The sequence below is a fragment of the Crocodylus porosus genome, unplaced genomic scaffold (assembly GCF_001723895.1).
Source record: "Crocodylus porosus isolate Cpor-Errol unplaced genomic scaffold, CroPor_comp1, whole genome shotgun sequence".
NCBI classification, from domain to species: domain Eukaryota; kingdom Metazoa; phylum Chordata; order Crocodylia; family Crocodylidae; genus Crocodylus; species Crocodylus porosus.
This window is the reverse complement of record NW_017728913.1, coordinates 23,881,702-23,901,945: the sequence shown is the minus strand read 5'-3', so window position 1 is coordinate 23,901,945 and position 20,244 is coordinate 23,881,702. Positions and strand designations below refer to the sequence as shown.

Sequence of the window (20,244 nt, the reverse complement as noted above, 5' to 3'; positions counted from 1 at the left end):
ACCCATGTCACAAGTTTTGCCTGTTAGCAGCCAGAGGTGCAGGGCCCCAGAACCCCCCTGCACCTATATCCTTGACAGCTGGCAGGCTTTGTGGCCTCAGCAGGGCCTGGCAGGCCTGCAGTAGTTTGTTCTGTGCCCTAAGACAGACACAGCTGGCAGGCTTCATGGCCACAGCAGGGCCTAGCAGCCAGGCCTGCAGTACTTTCCGTCCCCACCCTGGCCCCCCGGGTGCCCCAAGACAGACACAGCACCCATGTCATGAGTTTTGCCTGTTAACAGCCAGAGGTGCAGGGGGAGTCTGCACCTATCTCCTTGACAGCTGGCAGGCTTTGTGGCCTCAGCAGGGGCTAGCATGCCTGCAGCTTTCACCCTGCTGCGCCTGAACACACACAGTGTCACCCATGTCACGAGTTTTGCTTGTCCGCAGATTGAGGCGCAATTTCTCCAAAACCTCTGCACCTATCTCCTTGAAACTTGGCAGGCTTTGTGGCCTCAGCAGGGGCTAGTATGCCTGCAGTTTTGACTCTGCTGTGGCTTAACACATACAGCAAAAGCTTTGTTATCTGACACCGATGGGGAATGGGGGATGCTGGATAACAAAATATGCCAGTTAATTGATAATGGATAAGAAAATTGATAATGGATAACAAAATATGGGGCCACTTCTCCTGCCACATCTGGGGCATCGCTGCCCCTCCCACCATATCTCCGCCTCTCCTGCTGCATTGCCAACCCTCCCGTGGGCCCCACAGGCCCCGAGGGACAAGGAGGTGGGCACCGCATAGCCTGCTATGCCCCGGGCCATGGGGCTTGGCAGTGCAGGCTGCTTGGCTCTGGGCCATGGGGGCTTGGCAAAACTGGAAGTGCCACAGTGGGCACTTCCAGTTTCACTTTTACCTTGCAAGCCGGCACGCTGGTTAATAGAGCATGCCAGCTTGTAAGATGCCGGTTAAGGCAGCTTTTACAGTACATGTGACAAGTTTTGCTTTCAAGAATCTGAGGTCCATTTTCCCTGAACCCCCTGAACCTATTTCCTTGAAATTTGGCAGGCTTCATGCCCTCAGAAGGGGCTACCATTCCTGCAAGTTTCATCCACATTAGGCCAGAAAGGACAACATTATAGGCTGTTTCGAGCTTCCCCGTTATAGGCTACGAGCGAAACGTTGAAACAGTGAAACTGTTTCAACAAAATGAAATGGAACAGCGGTTTCAAGTTGAAACAAAATGCTGTTCCATTGAAACATCGAAATGCAAGTCAAGACAGGATGGTGCCATTTTGCACAGCCCAAGTAGACACTATGTTTTTCTGTAAGGTTCATTGTAAAGACTGTATTTTTGCAACATGTCTGCACACTTCAACAAGAACGCCACAAGAGTGGCAAAATTGGGCAAAAAATTGGAAACTTCAAGTAGCTGAGCAGATGGGGACTTGAAGCTGGCATTCCTACCACATGGTCTGAGTATTTATGTAGAGGGCCAGCCCTCTCATACTACTTTCTCAGCAGTTAGGTTGTCTCTTCAGGAAGCCATGGTAGCATTGTCTCTTCTCCTTCTTGATCAGACCATCCCTTCTGAAGGAAAAGTGTTAGGTCTGAAAAGTCAGCATTAACTTTAGCAAGGAAGAAATACCTAATAGAGTAGATAATTATGGTAACTTAGCATGTTGTTTCTACATGCGCTTTGATAGTGACAGTGGAGGACTAATGCTACATTGTCTCTCTTTCCCCCGTTTTTTTCCAAGAGGTTAATTGAAAGCATTATAAAATGAAGACAGCCTATAATGGCACGTAACACTTTCGGTGCCCGTGGGCTGCGGCTCCCTCGCCTCCGTCGTCTCGTTGCCCGGCCCGTCCCTCCAAACCCCCCGTCCGATCGCCGTCACCCCTGCCGCACCCTCGGGTGGGGCGAGGGCCGGCCAAGGGGAGCGGAAGAGGTGCACGGTCCCGGGCGTGGGTACTAACTATAAAGGAATAAAATTATTTAAAAACAACAGGCAGGAAAAGGGGGAGCAAGTCCAGGCTTACTGCTTTTTATATTTCTTCCGCGACGCTGTGAGGAGATAGCACAGCTCTTCATTCATTAGCATGAACGTTCCCGTTCTAGAAACGAGAAAATTCTACAGAACCACTTTAATGCTGCAGGTTTCTCAATTCCTGTACATGTGCGTTCTGTTGGCTTGCTCAGGGCAAAGGTAATAAAAACAACTTAGCAAGCATGTGTTCAGAATGAAAGGAAAAGAATAAGTTAAAGATAGTATAATTTAGGTAGGTATTTAACGAGTTTTAGAAACAGAAATTGTGAGAGAGTTTTTGGTATGTTGGTGTCCAACATGAGAGACTAGAGCCCTATCTTCAGAGGTGTGGAGAGCCAACCGTTCAACATGCCTTTTTTTGGGAGTATGAGTGCTCAGGTCCATAAGAAAACAGACAGTTTGTCTCAGAAAGGGATTCCATGTGATGTTTAAACACTTTAAAAGATCCTAAGGCCATAAGTGTATCCACATTGGTCCTCTTAAGCTGAACTTGCATGGAATCTAGGTGCCTGGGTTCCATAGAGGATTCCAAACTGGCTCTGCTCCTGTGGCTGCAGCACCTCCATTTTCTACTGCGAAAAACCTTATGCACTCTTATTAAGGCTTCTATCCATGCTCAGAAGTGATTTGGTTTAATCATATAAATCCCTAACTTCCACTTAAGTACCTTGAGGGGTCTGATCTCTCTCTCTCTGACAGCAGCAAACACAAGTCATTTAATTGCTCATGACCTGCCCAAGGCCAGTAGAAGAATAGAAAATATAATTCTGAGCTTCTCATTCATTGTTTTCTTTTTGTGCTCACCACTAGAGATGGCTGTATTTGATTTTAAAAGACAAATGACATCTTTGTTGTGGCTCTTCAAATTGGACATTCTTCAAATTTTGATTATGATCAAAACATGAAAAAAGCTGCAAATTCTAAAGTGTTGACAAGCGCACATAGCCTTTCAAAAATGTTGTTTGGAGTCTATAACAATGGTCCTTCCTGGTAAACAAATGGAAATGTTTTGCTCTTTTAAGAACAGTAATGCCCATGTGTATGTAATGGAGTAAATTGTTCTGTGTTGCAGGGAATCAAAAAGAACTAAGTTGAATATTGCCAGTGGAAGACAATGATGTGTATTCATTCAGTTTAGAACTCAGTAAAGAGGCCCTTTTCAACTTCTATTGCTCCTTTTAATATATGGAAGTGACTAGTCTTGCCAAGAGTCATTTTTCCACACTTAGATGAATAAAAAGCCACAGTGTGTTCTATTGGTAACCAAAATCCTTAAATAAAATTAAACTACTTTGCAAGGGAAAATGTTGATTTTTTTGGGGGGGGGGTTGTAGAGGGGGGCGTCATTAAGGCTGCCTACAGCTGTTTAAAAAAAACAACAAGAAAACAAAAACAAAAAAGATGCTATACTTTAAACTTGGTGTACCATTGCACTAAGCCCAGCGCACACGCAAAAGAGGCACTGCATTAGTTGGACCCAGCTTACTCAATGTCTGTATAAATCATGTGCTTCAGCGGGGCTTTCTGCCGAAAAGTCCCCAAAAGTCCTGCCGAAGTGCCCAATGTATACGGACGTTTTGGACCCGAGTCTAACTAACATGCTGCCTCCTCCACTAAAGTGCAGTTTAAGGTTGTTTTGTTTTTGTTTTGTTTTTTTTTCGGGGGGCACCCTACATGTTTATAGTGAGATGCCAAATATAACAGTTTATTTCTGCTAAGTAACTTGAGCTGAATGAGTGGCAGAATGAAACCTATCAGTAAAATACTATCATTAGACATCATTAGATTTAGCATAAATTGGGTTCCTCGCACTATATTATGAATGGGATTTTCAAAAATGCTTAGCTTGAACTAACTCTGGTTCCCGTCAGTCAACAATAAAACTTCCATCGCTTTCTGCAGGAGTATAATGAGGCCAGTAGTCGGTGTTCTTTTAAGTCTTACCCTTAACATCCAAACTGTGGTCACTTTTATAAGACAGAACTTAAGGAGTAGGCAGGGTGGTTAGTTAAGGAAACTCTAATAAGACTTGTCACAAATACTCTACCCCAAACACTCAGGTCATGTCTACATTGCCAAGTGTGCTGAGAAGGACCATGGTGAGACACAGCATGCCCTCTTTCTTCCTGTGACAGCAGCCACACCTAAGTAGCTTTATTGGCAGTGACCTGAAATGAATATGATATGGCTACCACAGAGCAGTGCTTGGCATGTGCTGGTGAAATTCCGTCTGCAGTATTTTCTGGCTCATGGCCAGGACCACTCTAAGGTGCTACTTTGCATCCATGTAGGGTGTAGTATGCACAGTGCAAGTGTGCCCTGCTTTACTGTATTGCCCCAAACGCAGTTGTTTGAGGGTGTAGATGCACTCTTAATGTTACACAGCCAAAACCAGTCTGCCAATTACATTCTAGACATAATTACATTCCAATTGCTCTTCTTTTGCCTTTTAGATTTGGTTGCTATAAAAATTTAAGTTAATGTATTTATAAAGTATTAGGTACTCTTCTTTAACTATGTTCTTCCAGCTTGAGCAAATTCCATTGTTCCTGCAGAGCTTAACACCTTGAATTGAGTTCAGAAAAATGAATGATATCTCACCTGTGTTGCTATAGCATTTGGGCAGTCACATATTTAAGAACCTAAACACCAACTCCAGCAGTCCTTACCTGAATATTCCTTACTTGCAGCAGAACTTCTTGTGCAGAAGGTAGGACAGGCCTTTTCTTTTCCATTTTGACAGTCTATATGTGGGGGAAAAATTATAAGTAGAATTTTTAGAATAAACTTGTAACTGCTTCTAGAGCAAAATTGCTTCTAAGTGCCTGGGTTTCTCCCATGCCTGTCATTTGGGACAACATTATTGTCTGAAAAACATGTGCATCTTTCTCTAGTAAGAATGGGGACTATGATAACCAGGGATCCAGGTTTTTGGATTCCCATAGAAACTGGAAAAAATGTGGATTTCCCTTTTACCTGAGAAAAATGTGGATTTTTCAATTTAAGAGAGAACCATGCGGATTCTCTGCTTTTGCAAAGAGCTCTCTACAGGCTGGCATAGGTGGTGGGGCAGAAGTGCATGCATATGCACATGGCTGCCAGGCAGCCTGGAGAGCAGCTCCCACAGGTAAGTCCAGGGGGCAGAGGGAAGCAAAGTGTGAGGCCCCATAGGGAAGGAGGGCGGGAAGGTGGGCGGGAGTTAGGCAGGGCTAGGGCTGGAGCTGGGGCTGCTGCCTAGCCAGGCAGTGCATGGAGCTTGGGGCCTGAGGCCAGAATGCATGGCTGCAGGGCGCCAGCAGGGAGTGCAGTGGGGCCACGGGTGGCTTGGTGGGGGATAGGACCAGCTCCCCGCTGCTCTGTCCTCCTGGGCGAGTATGCTGGGCACATGCCCCCATATCTGTGCACAAGGTGGGTGCAGGCTGTGGACTTGGGCTCCCTGCCCTGCTGCCCTCCCCCTGGGGCTCCACAGTCCAGCAGGTGCGACCCAGCATGGTAGGGTAGGGCAGAGTGGGGCTGGGTGGACAAGCTCCTTGCTGCTGCAAGCCTCATGTCACCCTGATGAAGTGCCCCCAGCCTGCCCACCAGCAGCAGGGGCAGTGGTGTGGGATTGTGCCCTTCACTGTTGCAGAGTGGGCAGCGAGCACTTTACCAGGGTGGCACAGGGTTCACAGCAGCAAGGAGCTTCCCTGCCCACCCTGCTCCGCCTTGCCATCCCAGGTCCCACCCACTGAGCTGCAGAGGTCCTCGGGGAGGGCAGTGGGGCAGGGAGCCTGCACCCATACCCGCCCTCACCTTGCACACAGATCTGGAGGGCATGGGTCCTGCCCCCACAGGAGTGTATGCAGTGGCAGGGAGGTGGCCCCTCCTGGCCCAAGCCTGCAGCAGGCAGCCCACACCCAGCACTCTCCATGGGCTCTGCTTCAGCTGTGCTGCCCACAAGTGGAGGGGAGCTAGGCTCCACGCTCCAGTACACTGCAGCAGCTGCCAGCTCCTGGTGGCAGAGGGCTGTGGACCTGGGTCCCTGGCTCTGTAGCCCTTGCAGCTGGGGGCCCCCCTCCATCAGGGCTGAGGGGGGCAGGGGGCTGTATGTGGGAGACGAGGGGCACCAGCAGGGCTTGGGCAGGGGGCCATGGCAGTGAGGGGCACCAGCAGGGCCAGGGGACTGTGGCTTGGGCGTGAGAGGCCTAGATCTGGGTTCTGTGAGATAAGGGAGCAGAGGATTTCTGATTTTCCATGATAAAAACCCCAAAATCGAATACCAAAATTTATAAGTATTTAGAATTTATTTTATTATACTGATTGAGGCACTGGAAGGCTTCCAAATTGCTTCAAAATTGCAAATATATCAATAAAATGTGTTCGGTTGACTTTATTTATATGTATGTATATATGTGTGTGTATACATATGTGTATACGTATGTGTAGGATATATGTGTGTATTGTATATTTTATATGTGCGTGTATATATTTGTGTATTTTATTTGTGTGTGTGTGTAGCATGTTAATTGTGGGTTTGGGGTTTTAAATCGGAGAATTTGCTATGTTTTTATAAGAAAAATTGCAATTTTTAATCAGAGAAAACCAGGATCCCTGGTGATAACATAGATATTAGGAAAGACACTGAAGTGATGATTGTGAAATACATTAATGAGTGTGTCATTATATTAAAGGAACATATTTAATAAAATGTTTATACAATGTCTCATTTTTTCCCATTTATTTATTTTATAGGATTTTTTCTTAGCTGTAAAACTTCATGGATCACAGCAAAACCTTCCTCTGACTTGCACAGCTCAAAGGGCTGAACTCAACAGATGACTCCTTACCCCAACTCCCTGCTGGCAGCCTACTGGAGAAGAATGACCATACTACTGAACGGCCACAACTTTTTGCCTACCATACTTCTTTTTATCTTATTAACAGTTTTGACAACTGCTGAGGATGTGACTAATAGCACTTTAAATCGCACTGACATGAACTTGGGATCTGTGCCTGTGGTCATCTCCAGAATCGATCATATTATAGTGAAAGAAGGGAGTAGTGCCTTGCTAGACTGCAATGTCCTAGGCAACCCTGGTCCTCATTACAAATGGTACAATTCCAATGGCCGTTTGCTGAAGGAGGAAGAGAAAAATAGTAAGGTTTTAATATTTTGAGTAATTTATTGTACCCAAACAAGAATGTTAAAGCTAATACCTTGTTTATAGAGGACTAAGTCCATATACATGAATTTTAATAACTTTATTGTACTCTTTTCTTATAAACAGTTACAAGCGGGGACTGAAAGGAGTCAGTCTCCTGGGATCGTGGCAGTTGTAAATGCATTTATTTTACAACCTTGAGAGAAACAATTAAACCAGTAGTTTTTCCAAGAGCCACTCTAATTAGAATGCCCCCCACCCCAGAGCATGTGTATAGATGCCCTTAGTTCTTTTATAAAGTTTTCACTCTGTTCGCTTTGAACACAATATAGTCAAGTAAGTCTTTTTCATATTAAATGCAGGGTGGCTTGTCTTATTAATAGATGACCCGATAGAGAACTGTGGCATGATGAGATAATGATTGACCCAGCTATCTGTACCACAGTATGTTTCGGTAATGACTTTCTGTAGAACTGGATATTTGTAAGTTGTTTACTTGGTTTTTTTTAAATTAGGTTTTCCAAAAGTAGCCAGCCATTTTCTGTGTGTTAGTACAGAAAGGAACAGACTGAACTATTAAATGCACATAATCAATAGGAGATATGGGAGTGTGTTGTAACTGAGGCTCTGAGATTTTTATAGTAGAGCTCTTTCAACTCCCCAATCGTGACGATTAAGGCATTATATTACTTCAGCTTTAGCCTCCCTAGCATATTTATCCAATAAGAAATGTATTCTTTCTCCTAGCGTGGTTATTTCCTCCCCCAGGCCTTTTAATACAGCAGCCAAAGTTCTGTACAGTGGCATAGGCAATCACAGGGCGAGGGTCACATAGAATTTAGAACAGGTAAAAAATAGACTTTATGTGGAATCTACATGATTTGGTACCAAACTGGAAAACGAGATAAATCATCTGTGGGGATGTAGCACTCCATTATAGAATATTCATATAACTGGAAATTCAAAGTAATACAGAATTAAATTCATACTGCTGTAGAGGATCTGCTTAAAGCCTGAATGCATCTTAAATAGAACTTAAATACTTCAAGGCTAGGGACAGACATTACAAATAAACTGGTTTAAGTGATCAGAAACTGGTTTAAACCTGTAACAGAACAGATGTTCAGTGCACATAAACCAGTTTGAAAATGACTGGTTTGCAATAAACCTGGTTGACTGTAATATCAGACTTAACTGATTTGGCTCAAGCTGGTTTATGTAATGTCTGTCCCAGACCTACCGCTGGTTTAAGATAAAACAGACACCCCCAGCATCCCAGCATGCTCCTGGGCTGGGCAGGGCTCTCTGCTCCTCAGCAGTGCTCCCTGTGCTCCCCTCCCCTGTGCTCCCTGGCTGGATCTCCGGCAGAGACTGAGGGCTGCTCCCCTGCTCTCTCCCCCTCACCACTCCCTGCTAAGCAGGAATTCCCCCCATCCCCTCTGCCTTGCTGAGGAGGTGTCTATGTATTAAGTTAGAAGACCACATACTGGCTACACTCTGTGCTAAATCACAGGCAGAATCAACAGGTAGCTGGTAATGTCTCTCTGTTGTTTTCTTAATGAGGTGTTATCAGTTTGCCCAATCAGAGTGTCCTGCCAGCACCTGGCCATGCCCCTCCTCAGCTCAGTTCTGTGGAAGGGATGGGAGGGCTGCTCTAGTGCCCTTGGCTTCTCTCCTGAGCCACTGCAGGTATGTGCCTGCATGTCTGGGATGTCTATGCAAACTGGTTCAGTCTAGCCAGGTTAGACTACCCTGCACAGATTGAATCCATATAGGCTCAGGCTTTTTGAATGTCTGTCCCTAGTCCAAAGGGCTTTGTGTGGGTGCTTTGCTGTTCCATGAATTTTGCCCCCAGTGACTGAGATCTTTGAAGATCTTTGGATAACTTTCCAGTTTATCTAGTGCAAAAATAACCTGAGAATCAGCACTGGTACCTTCCTTTTACCCATGTCTAATTGTTGTCTCATTAGGCTTGTATTCTCAGCCAGAATCCTTTGGCACAAAACTACTCAGTGAGTCACAATATGAATGCCATTATGTCACTGGTAACAGCTGCACTAAGGCTGTATCAGCACGTTGTTTTGTTATTTTACAATGAATAAGGACCTACTGATTAAAGAATTTAGCAATACCAATACATTGCATCTTACTCTATCATAGTGGGGCCAATAGTACTCTCTTAAACTTGCTGACATTTTTCATTGTAACAATGTAGTTTCATGTAACCTTTCTGAAAATTGAACTGTTTGGGCTGAAATTTTCCATTCAAAATTTCTGCCTCAGACTGGTTGGAGCATGAGGGTGTTCCAGCTGGGAGCCCCCTCACTGAAGAACCCTTTTGCCCCAGCCAGCTGGCTGAGCATCTACATATGCACTGCTACAGAGTAAAAAAACTCCACAGCAGAATAGTATTTACAAGTACTAACCTGCTGCAGAGTTAATTATTAGGCAGTTTACTCCTGCCTAATAGCACTGCACATGTAAACATGAGACATTTACTTCAGAGTTTATTAGCTCTGCAGTAAATGTGTCATGTAGACACACTCAGCTTGTGCTTGCTCATTAAATACTGATGAGCTTGGAAGCTAGATTCCCTGAAGAATCTTAGGGTGCCTGTAGACATGTAGGGACGCTGCTCCAAAGTCCTGTGATTACAGCGCATCAGAGCAGACTTAATTAATCAAGTCTGCTGAAGCATGATAATTAGCAAGCTCCAGCAGCCTCTCCATCTGTATATTCAGATAGCCTGTGCTTCAAAATGGCAGTGGGGGTGTGTGGCAGGGCAATGTTTGTGCCTGCCACTTAAAAGGGTCTGGAGCTGGCAGATGCCAGGTGCCTGATGAAGGCAGCCATTTTGAACCTAGAGCTGCCCATATAAACAGGGCAGTTTTGCTGCTGGAGGCCAGGCAACAACATTGTCTGGCTGCAGGGCTGCTGGTATCATCTGGAGGTAAGGGAAGAGCTGTAGGGAATGGTCAGGAGGCTCCTGGTCCTGGGTACGATCTAAAACTGCACCCTGCCAGGAGTGGGTGGCCTGGTGGGACTCCCAGTGGCGCGGGAGCCCCCAGGAAATGCCAGGCCAGTTACCACCCCAGTGAAAGGCACATTGAGGCACCTTAACCCCTAGCCCCCACAGCTGGGTGAGTTCCGCACTTTGTAGGGTCTGAAAGGTGGAACCCCAGAGGGAGAGAGTGGAGCCATAGACTCGCACCTGTCTGGACATCCCCTGACTAGCCAACGCCAGGGCCAGGACTGGAAGGGTCAAAGAGTCAGGGGCCCACTGCGAGGAACACCCAAGAGCTGAGGGCCTGGGGTTCCGACTGGCCTGGAAGTGGGTCGGGGCTAGTAGCCAAAGGTCCTGGGGGGACCACACCTGTAAGGGGGAGCAGTGCAGGGAACTATGCTGCCCAGGATGAAGGAGGATTAGGCCACCAGAATGGAAGGATCTTAAAGGGGTCCTGATCAGAGAAGTCTGGGGCCCAGTGTGGGGCTGGTGACTGTTGAGAACATCTGGATGCCATCTGTGAGGCTTGGGCCATGGCACAGGGGAGGAACAGAACCGCAGATAGTGCTCCCTGGCAATGGGGCAAAACAAAATGGGTAGCCTCCCGCTTAATTACATCAATGAACTACATCAATGAACCAACAAGGCGTGGTGGGCGAGAAGGCGGGCAGTTAGCCCAGAAACAGGGAGGTGGGCCCCAGTGAGATCAGCCCAGGACAGGCTCCCTGTTACAAACTAAAGTTCATCAAACAAAGTTAAAGCATCCCTGCCACCATTTTAAAGCACAGAACGCTGAATAAGGAGGTGCTGCGGGTGCTCTAATTAATCAAACCTCTTTGAGAGCCCCCCTCGAGCCCTGCAGCACGTGTAAAGACACACTTAATGCCAAAGGACTGAGCAGGCCTTTCCCAAAAATTGAAGTTTGGAGTTGCTGTAAGCAAAACCAGGTCTGAGTACCAGAAATGAAAGCAGGAACCCAATCTCTTCTTTGCTTTCACTCTTTTCCCTTGTGATTCCCAGGTACCATGGAGGAAGAACCTCCTGGGCTCAAATAAGGAAGAAGTCAAAGGCCATACTTTGGGGGGTAACTATTCAGATCTCTGGTATCCAGGCATAGAGCAAAGCAGGTGGAGCTCTGGGGAAAGCCCCCCAAGCCCCTTCCTCAGTGTCCAGTTTGAAAAAGAGGCAGGAAGCAGCAGCAGTCTGGGAGGGGAGCAATTAGGCAAAGCCCTTGACTCTTTCCCCAGATGAGGGACCCCAGCAGCTGCTCTATCCCTCCCCTCTGTCTGTGGGAAGGGCAGGAGAAGTTTCCCTCATGCCTTCTCTACACTCCCAGTAAATCTACTCCTCCTGGTCCCTGGACAAATTAAGACAGGTGAAAGTGTGCGGACATTCATTCTCCTGGGAGAAACTCTCCCAGCTGCTCCGAGTCCCACCTGGTGTGCTTCTCCTTGCTGCCCACACTGCCCAGCTAACTCCAAGCAGAACAGAGTGACACAAGCTGCTGTGTCACAGCAGCAAGGCTCAGAGGCCTTGCCACCATCATGAAATGCCCCCTGCCTTACCCCACGTTGCTCTAGGTCAGCCTGGAGAAGTACAGAGTGAGGCAGGGAGCCTTGCTCCAGTGGCAGATTTCTCCCCACCTTCTCCCTGCACCCCTAGAGCAGCCTGGAGGGTTCCCACCATAGGAGAATGCCCCCTTCCTGCCAATCAGCTGAGTGGTGGAACATGGGGATATTCTCCTGGGGCTGGGGCCCTACCTTTTCAGCAGGAGTCAACTCCACTTGACATCTTGCCCCCTGCCCAGGCAGGGAGGAGAGCAGGCTGTCAACTAACGGGCTCCATAAGGGCAAGGGTGGCCCAAGGGGCAGCCCTCTAGTACCCCCTAGCTGGAGAGCTTGCCTGTGAAACTCTCCAGCCACAGGCAAGCTCCTGGGCAATTTTTCTACTGGACTAAATTTTTTCCAGTAGAAACATACATCTGCATACAGCCATGGTGGGTTTGAGATGTACTCATACAGCTGTACATGCCAGCCTAAATAATTATACATAGTCACACAGAAAACTTACAGCCCTTTCCTTCGTCATGTTGAACTTATAATTTACACTGAGGTGGCATACTGTAATAGCTGGTTTACCAAAATACTGAAGTTACCTAAAAGAAGCATTAACTGTACATTTCCTTGTTTCTTATAAGTGATAACTTTGTCTCTGTAATCTAGTATTGACTTATATTAGTTGTGATCATAACTGTACTTTAGTATATACATTCCTTGTGTATTCTGCTGTACTGTATTTTATACTGCGAGTAGAAAATTGCAGCTGTAGGGCCATCATTATAGAATTTGTATCTTCCATAATAGTATGGACAAAATTATACCTACAAACACTAAAAATCTTTCAAAGATTTACGCTTTCATACAATGAAAATAGAATCAAGAGCTTTTTGATGGTATAACTCCATTAGAAAATTACAGAACTTTATACTGTTGTGGAAAAACAACTAAAGAATTAAAATCCCTCAAAAGTTAAGGGTCACAGGGCATAAATATCTTCCTAGCCTTGAAATAGTTGTTTAAAGATAGTCACTTAAAATGCAACTTAGTTATGGAACTGGAATTTAAATCTAAACTTTGCCTATATAATGGCAAAAGTAATCAGGAGTTGATTTTCACTGGGTATAAAACAAGTTAGTTAGTAAGGTTTTTGAAAATTATTCTAATCCAAAAACTGAAAGCTCCCAATTTATTCTCAGTTTCATAAACTGAAGGCAGTTTGTCTAATGAATTTCAAACTACCCAAAAAAATTCTTAGAAATAAAATAATCTTTACAAAACAAAAATGTCCCTCCAAAGAGGACGAAATAGAGGAGAGAATTAAATGCATATATGTATCAATCTGCAGCAGAAGGTGAGGTTGTAGTACAGGAGCTACCACTTCACAGCCACTGCATACAGTTTGTGTTGCTTTATCCTTTAATCACAGACCCTGATTTCCTTCCCTGCTTATGTGTTGTTTTATGTGGAGGGTCTTCATTTGAAATTCAGGGAGTCAGACTCAACTTGTCTGGCTACTGTCTGGCTACAATCATAACATTTGTCCAAGAAGAAAGCATTTGTCCTACAAAATTAGGTCAGAAACTGGTTTAAACCTCTAACAGAACAGATGTTTAGTGCATATAAACTGGTTTGAAAATAGCTAAAACCAGTACGAGATAAATGTGGTTGAATGTAGTATCAGATTTAACTGATTTGGGTCAAACTGGTTTATTCAATGTCTGTCCCAGACCCCTTCCTAGTTTAAGTGAAATTAGAGTCTCCCAGCATTCCAGCAACTGTCTGGGTTGGGCAGGGCACTCTGCTCTAGAGAGCTGGACTGGCCCCTCCCCTCTGTTCCCTGGCTGCAGCTCTGGCAGAGACTGTAGGTACAGCAGTGTCTGCCTGGCTTTCTCCTACTCCTGCCCTCCCCCTCCCCACTTCCTGCTGAATCAGGGATTCCCCTGTTCCCTCTGCCTTACACAGACACCTGTCAGCATTAGCTAGTACACCATGTGCTGGCTGTGGTCCGTGCTGTGGGAGACAGAACAAAGGCAGACAGGACTGTGTCAGTTTAGGACTTTTTGGAGCTAATCAATAGGTAGCTGGTAATGTCCCTTCTTAGAAAAAGTTGTTGAAGAAGAGCTTGAACTAATGAGAGAGATTTTTGTTTTGCTGATGGGTTGATAACTGCTCCCTGTGTAACTCCCTGCTGCATAAGTAAATGCTATGTAAATCCCTGGTGGCTTTCTCACTGACCAGTGAGGAGGGGGACCCCTGCCTAATCCTACCAGGGCCTGGCCACACCCCCCTCAGCTCAGCACTGTGGAAGGGAAGGGTGGGTTGCTGTAGCACCCCTTGGCTTCTAGCCTGAGCCACTGCAGGCATGTGCCTACATTTTTTCAGTACAGAGGGTATGTCTGTGCACTTAACAAACCACACTAGGGCCATCTAACAAAAAATGTGTACTTTAACTTTCAGTAAAATATAATCATCTAAGGTATTAATAGTATTGTGTATCTCCGTGAAAGTTCTTCCAGAACAGTTTCCTCATACATAAAGACAACAGGTCTCCCATGATGTGCATAAGTCTTTAATGAGCAAAAGCATGATCCTATTGTTGTGGCCTCTTCTTTTCTCACCTATGAGACCCCTATCTCATTACTTCCTTTTTCAAATCATGTTTTAAAATGTATTAAGCTTGGGGCAGGAACAACATATATTTACACTGTAAGATGCATGGCAGGCTTTTTGGTGTGTTGTAACCAAAACCATATACGATACTATTACAAAATACTAGACAACTTATTGTAGGAAATACAGCATTGTTAGTGAGTCCTAAAAGAACTTTGTTCTCTCTCACTCCTATTGTTCCTTAAATTCAGCAGTTTAGGAGGTATACACTATGGTCAAGATGCTCTCTGCAAAATTAGGCTTATAATTTACCTTGCTACACAAGATATAAACTATAATTTATTGTGGGTTACCTTGCTATGATAGATATAAACTATAATTTATTGTGGGTGATGAGACATTTTTAGAACAAGATCTGACTTCAGAGATTATGTCACTGTTGACCTTGACAGTACCCCAAATTGTACTGTGGTGGAATCCCAAAGAAAGCTAAGCTTTTTTTCCTAAAACATGGAGGTATATGATAAAGTTGATGATTAAAATTTTATGGTAGCAACATAAACAAGTATTGTTTTTGATCAAATTCTTCTATATCCTTTCCTCAGGAAAATGGTGGTTTCTTGACAGTGGGCTACTGAACATTACCAGGGTATCTTTTGAAGACAGAGGCAAATACACATGTGTTGCTTCTAATATCTATGGCAGTGTGAACAACACTGTGACTCTGAGGGTCATCTTTACCTCTGGAGATATGGGGATCTATTACATGATTGTCTGCCTTGTAGCTTTTACCATCGTTATGATCTTGAATATTACCAGGCTGTGTATGATGAGCAGCCACTTGAAGAAAACAGAGAAAGCTATCAATGAGTTCTTCAGAACGGAAGGAGCAGAAAAACTCCAAAAAGCCTTTGAGATTGCTAAGCGTATCCCAATCATAACTTCAGCCAAAACTCTTGAACTTGCCAAAGTAACTCAGTTCAAGACTATGGAATTTGCTCGCTACATTGAGGAGCTTGCCCGGAGCGTTCCTCTGCCTCCTCTCATCATGAACTGCAGGACAATAATGGAAGAGATCATGGAGGTGGTGGGCTTGGAGGAGCAGGGACAGAACTTCGTACGGCAAACAGCAGAAGGCCAGGAGACCACTGTAGGAGATGAGGTATACATGCTTCCTAATGCTCTGAAGCGCAGTGACTCTCCCACAGCTGACTCGGATGCATCATCGCTGCATGAACCACCACAGCAGATAGCGATAAAAGTGTCAGTTCACCCTTTGTCCAAAAAGGACTGTATAGATGGCCAGTCACAAGACAGCGTGCAGATAGAAACTAAGGAAGAAGAGATTCCTCAAATACCAGCAACTCCTACAGACCTCCTTCCTGACCCTGCTACTGAATTCGACTCTAATGAGACAGTATTGGCAACTGACAAAAATACCTGTATTATTTATGAAAGCCATGTATGATAGTTACCCTGCAAATCTATGCATAGCAAGAAAAATCAGGTGCGTCTTTAAAAATAGATATTGTACCTGCCGCTAAGCCTTACCTGGAGACTATCATTGTAAAAGCATGTATGTGGATTATTTGGCACTTTCTTCTCAGTTTGAGTTAAGTTTACCATGATTTATGACAGAGTAATTGCTATTATATTAATATTAATTGCTCTCTTTGGTTTAGGATTTTTTTTCAGAAGTGTTTACCTCAGCTATTTCTAGGTTGGGTCACCTATAGTGACCCCTGGAAGTCATTTGTAGTGTTTTAATGTAAAACACTTGAACTTACTAAACAGAAAGCTGATTTTCATTTTTCTCTTCCCTTCTCCTTTTTATCTGTTGCATTTCTGTGAAACTGGTCCCATAATTTGAGATCTTGTCCAAGAGCCAGCACTCCTTAGCCAAATAATATGCTAGCAGATCCCATTTTACCAAACATCTTTGCTGAGCTGTGTTGTGAATGAGGAAGCTATTAAAGAAAATTAAATATGTCCACTTAATTTGAGACCAAGCCATTTACATTTAGACCCCGGGGAAATAGTTCTCCCTCCTCCTTAGAATGGAGATGCCAACAAGTGCTCACTCACACAGAGAGTAAACATTAATTTTGTTTATACAGAAGGGGAAGCACTTAATTTCTGCCAGAAAGCTACAGTAAAATGTTGTGTGAAGTTCTGGCTTTTTTTCCCCCCATTTACTTAGCCATATGTTCACGTTCTCAGAAGCTTATACCGAAAGAGATTTTTGGATATGCAGATCTTGTTATCCTATTCTGCTTACTTGGTAATAAAACCTGTCTTTGGTCTGGAGCTCAAATACATTCACTGTATAAGAAACTGAGGGCAAATAAGGTCACTGCAGTTGCAGCCATTAGAAATTAATAATAATGAACAGAGAGTTGAGCACTGTCTGTACTTTGTCTGCATATGTTCCTGTTAAAACCCACAGAGATGCATCAAGATGGCTAAGTCTTGCACCCACCACCAATTGTAAAATATGCAAACAAATCCTAATCTCTGCATTGAATCACCCAGGTTGTCTATGTGGGAAAAATAAATTAATACAAGGCCAAATTCTTTTAATGAATTCCAGTGTTTGAGGATGCATACAGATGTCTCAATTGCCCTTACCACTCAGGTAATTTGACATCTAAATGGAAACATTTGCATTTGCAAAACAGAACTTTGCCAGAGTACAGTCCTTTTAAAAACTGAATTTAAAATGAATTGCAGTGAATTGAAACAAATCTAGAACATACTGTACAGAAAAAAAGACATGTGTGAGCTAGAAAGGGGTTATGCTGACCCACAAGATTGAAATATACTTAGTAATTTGTTCACTACAAAGTACATCTTTCTTTAATGGTCTCATCTTTTTCCTTTCTGTTCTGTTTTTAGACTTCTTTTGGCAAAGAAAGAGGAGACGCATTGAAAAGCAAGGGTAGAAATTTGCACTGACTTCTCTTAATTTGCCTTAATTACTTACACAACAGAGGCATCTTGATTTTTTCCTAATTATGTAACAATTAATAACAAATAGTTTTGCATTTTAAATAGACTTGCCTATTCTTCAGCTTAATTTTCCTAAGGAAGAACAGTGTTGTAAATGTGCTTTCTTTCACAACAGAGTGCTATTATATATTTGGGAAAATTTAACCTTTCAAGACTGTAAACTTCCCAAGATTGTAGGGGTCATGGCAGGCCTGTCCAACTTCAATAGGCTCCCCTGGATTCCTGCCCCTTTCAAATTCTGCAGCACGGCAGTGGGAGAGGTAACCGCAGAGGCCTGTAGATTGTATGCGGCCTGTGGGTCACCAGTTGGACAGCCTGGGATTATGGCATACCATGTGTTTATAAAAGGCCTAGCAGAATGCAGTTCCCATTACAATCAAAGTGCCTGCATTCTGGTTTATATTGTTAATAAATAATTCCATAGATTTCAAGAGAATTTCTAAACAAATTCTGTAACTTCAAGCAAGTTTACACTTTATTTTCCAAAGGGCTGGACCACAATAAAATAAGTCTGCTTACAGCAGACTTTAAAGTGCATAGTGAACTTATTCTTACCTATATCGTCTGGACCAGGTATTCATACAATATGAATTTCAAACCCTATGAAAGTCAAATACGTTTTGCCTTTGACCTCCCATGGAGCTAGGATTTCACCCACTGGATGCTAATTCAGTAACTGCAGTTTAAATACTTTCTTTCCTTTGTATACCTGGAAAAAAAATTGCGGAAACTAATAGCATGATAAAATTTAGCATAGAACTAACCAGAGTGAGACAGAACTTTATATGAGGGAAATGTAGGTTTATTAAAAAAAAATTCTATTTTATACATTTGATCTCTATTTTCATATACATTGCTCAATCTTCAGTATCTTTTTGTATCTATTGTATTATACCTATAAGCATAACATTTATTAATGTTTTCAAGCACGCATTCAAGACTGATGTGGTAAACAAGGTCTAAAAACTTTCCATCTCCTTCTGTGTAGGCTTTGTGCTTGTAATACAAATAAACTAAACTGTTTGATTTTTGCATCATTTCACAATAGGCACTTCTTCTGCAGTACATATTTAATGGTGCAAGAAAAAATTGGCACTGAGTAACTATTTTGTTGGAGTCATAATTATATTTCTAGTATTTATATTATTGTCTTTTGAGTCCTTGATGGGTTTCATCATGCACCTAAAGGACTTCAGAGGCACAGGAGTGATAAGTTACCTATTATTTGGCCTAAGCATATAGCTTTGTAGGTTGCTATTTTACTTATTGTTAGCTAAGTAAGCACCAGTAGTTTGTTTGGTGCCATACAGCAGTCAAAATAGACACAGTCCCTGCCTAGATGTACATGTTTGGAGTCCTAAACACATAATGCAATTTTAGAAACATCTTATTGGTGATCTTACATAATTGCACCATTGTAAATATTTAAAGTGAACTGCCACTTCATTTCTACCAGGCATGACATCACAGACTCAGGTTTATTTTCTTACATTTATTTTTTCTGTTTTGCATGGACATCAAAAAAAATAGTGAACAGAAAAATTTTAATATTTTTCTCATCTTCTCATTAAGCACTGCTACTTTTGTTTTTGATTCATTACAGTAAGGAATCCCCACCTTTTTCACACTGCTGCTTATGTTTTTCCTACCTTTGACATAAGCAGTCTTGAAGAAACCTACTCTGAAGTGATTCCTATTTAAAAATCAGCAAATAGCTACAGTTACTGATATCAGAGATAGAAGTTTATACTTAAAGATACTATAGAACCACAAGTTATAATGAATGATTAATTGTGGACAGATACTGACTTTAAGGGTTGCCCATCACACATCCTTCTTCTTAGTCTATATTTATCAATTTACTGACTTGTAACTTTAAAGTCACCCCTGTATGTCAAGAACTGACCACATAAGTACTGTAATATACAGCCAGGGTCACCTGACCTTTGCTAAAGTAACTTACAACTTGATTCCGGGTAATCTTTTTTTTTTTAAAGTATTAATAGTGTTGGATTTAGAGGGTTGAATTGCTACCCAGAGAATCTTGGCAATGCACTATTTAAAGCGTTAGCCTCCTAGATACCTGTCATATTTTGTGGGACTGCTTAAAGCTTCTTAGATGCAAAGAAAATGCTTGCACTAATGTAAATGTTAAGTTATATTTCAGCAACTCTGATTTTTTCTGTTTTATGTTACAATAAATGTAAAAAGACAACTATGAATGTGTTCTGTTAAGAAGCAGAATTTTGCTGTATTTTGATTTTTAACAACTACAATTCTAAGATTTTATAATTCACAGCTGCAAACCACAAAGAGAAATTTATGCTAAAGTGGCAAAAACCGTGATCCAGCTTGTAAATTGATCATTGTTTCAATAAAGAATTTGCACAGAGTATGCTGAGTTTTGGGTCACTCAGAATGATAGTAATTGCTCAGAAAAAAGTATGATGTGATTCCGTTTCAAAGCTGAAATGTCCCTTGTCTTCCACTGAATGTCTGCTAACATTCAAGATGCACACAATGCCTATAGTTCTATAATCTGGGACAGCGTCTTTTAGAACTGCTGTTTATCCAGTACAAGAGCTTGCAAAGAATTTTAACTTGCATATAACTGGTTGGAAGATTCACCAGGAGGAAAGAGAAGGTCCATTCTCTATGCAATAGTCCTTCATTCCCCAGATGAAACAGAAGGGTGCATTACTAAAATTAACATTCTGAACACTTATCTTTGCTTGAAATTTGTACTTGGATGGGTGGCCCAGGTTGTGCCAGGCTGACCTTTCACCAGGTATATTGCTCTTGATGGTGGACCCTATATTTGTTGACGTGTCCACATAGTACTGCATTGTAATTGAAGCAGATGAGATAGAATTTAACACCTGAACATCT

General features: G+C 43.1%; 1 protein-coding gene across 1 annotated transcript in view; it reads left to right on the top strand.

Moving 5' to 3' along the window:
• MFAP3L (microfibrillar associated protein 3 like) overlaps nucleotides 1-19,748 on the top strand; it is a 57,977-nt gene extending 38,229 nt beyond the window's left edge. Inside the window, exons 3-4 of the mRNA XM_019534611.1 lie at nucleotides 6,764-7,168; nucleotides 14,952-19,748. Of these exons, the coding sequence (XP_019390156.1) occupies nucleotides 6,847-7,168; nucleotides 14,952-15,814 (1,185 nt within the window). The 5' untranslated portion in view covers nucleotides 6,764-6,846 and the 3' untranslated portion in view covers nucleotides 15,815-19,748. The remainder of the gene's footprint in view (nucleotides 1-6,763; nucleotides 7,169-14,951) is intronic.
• Nucleotides 19,749-20,244: the final 496 nt, after the last annotated feature.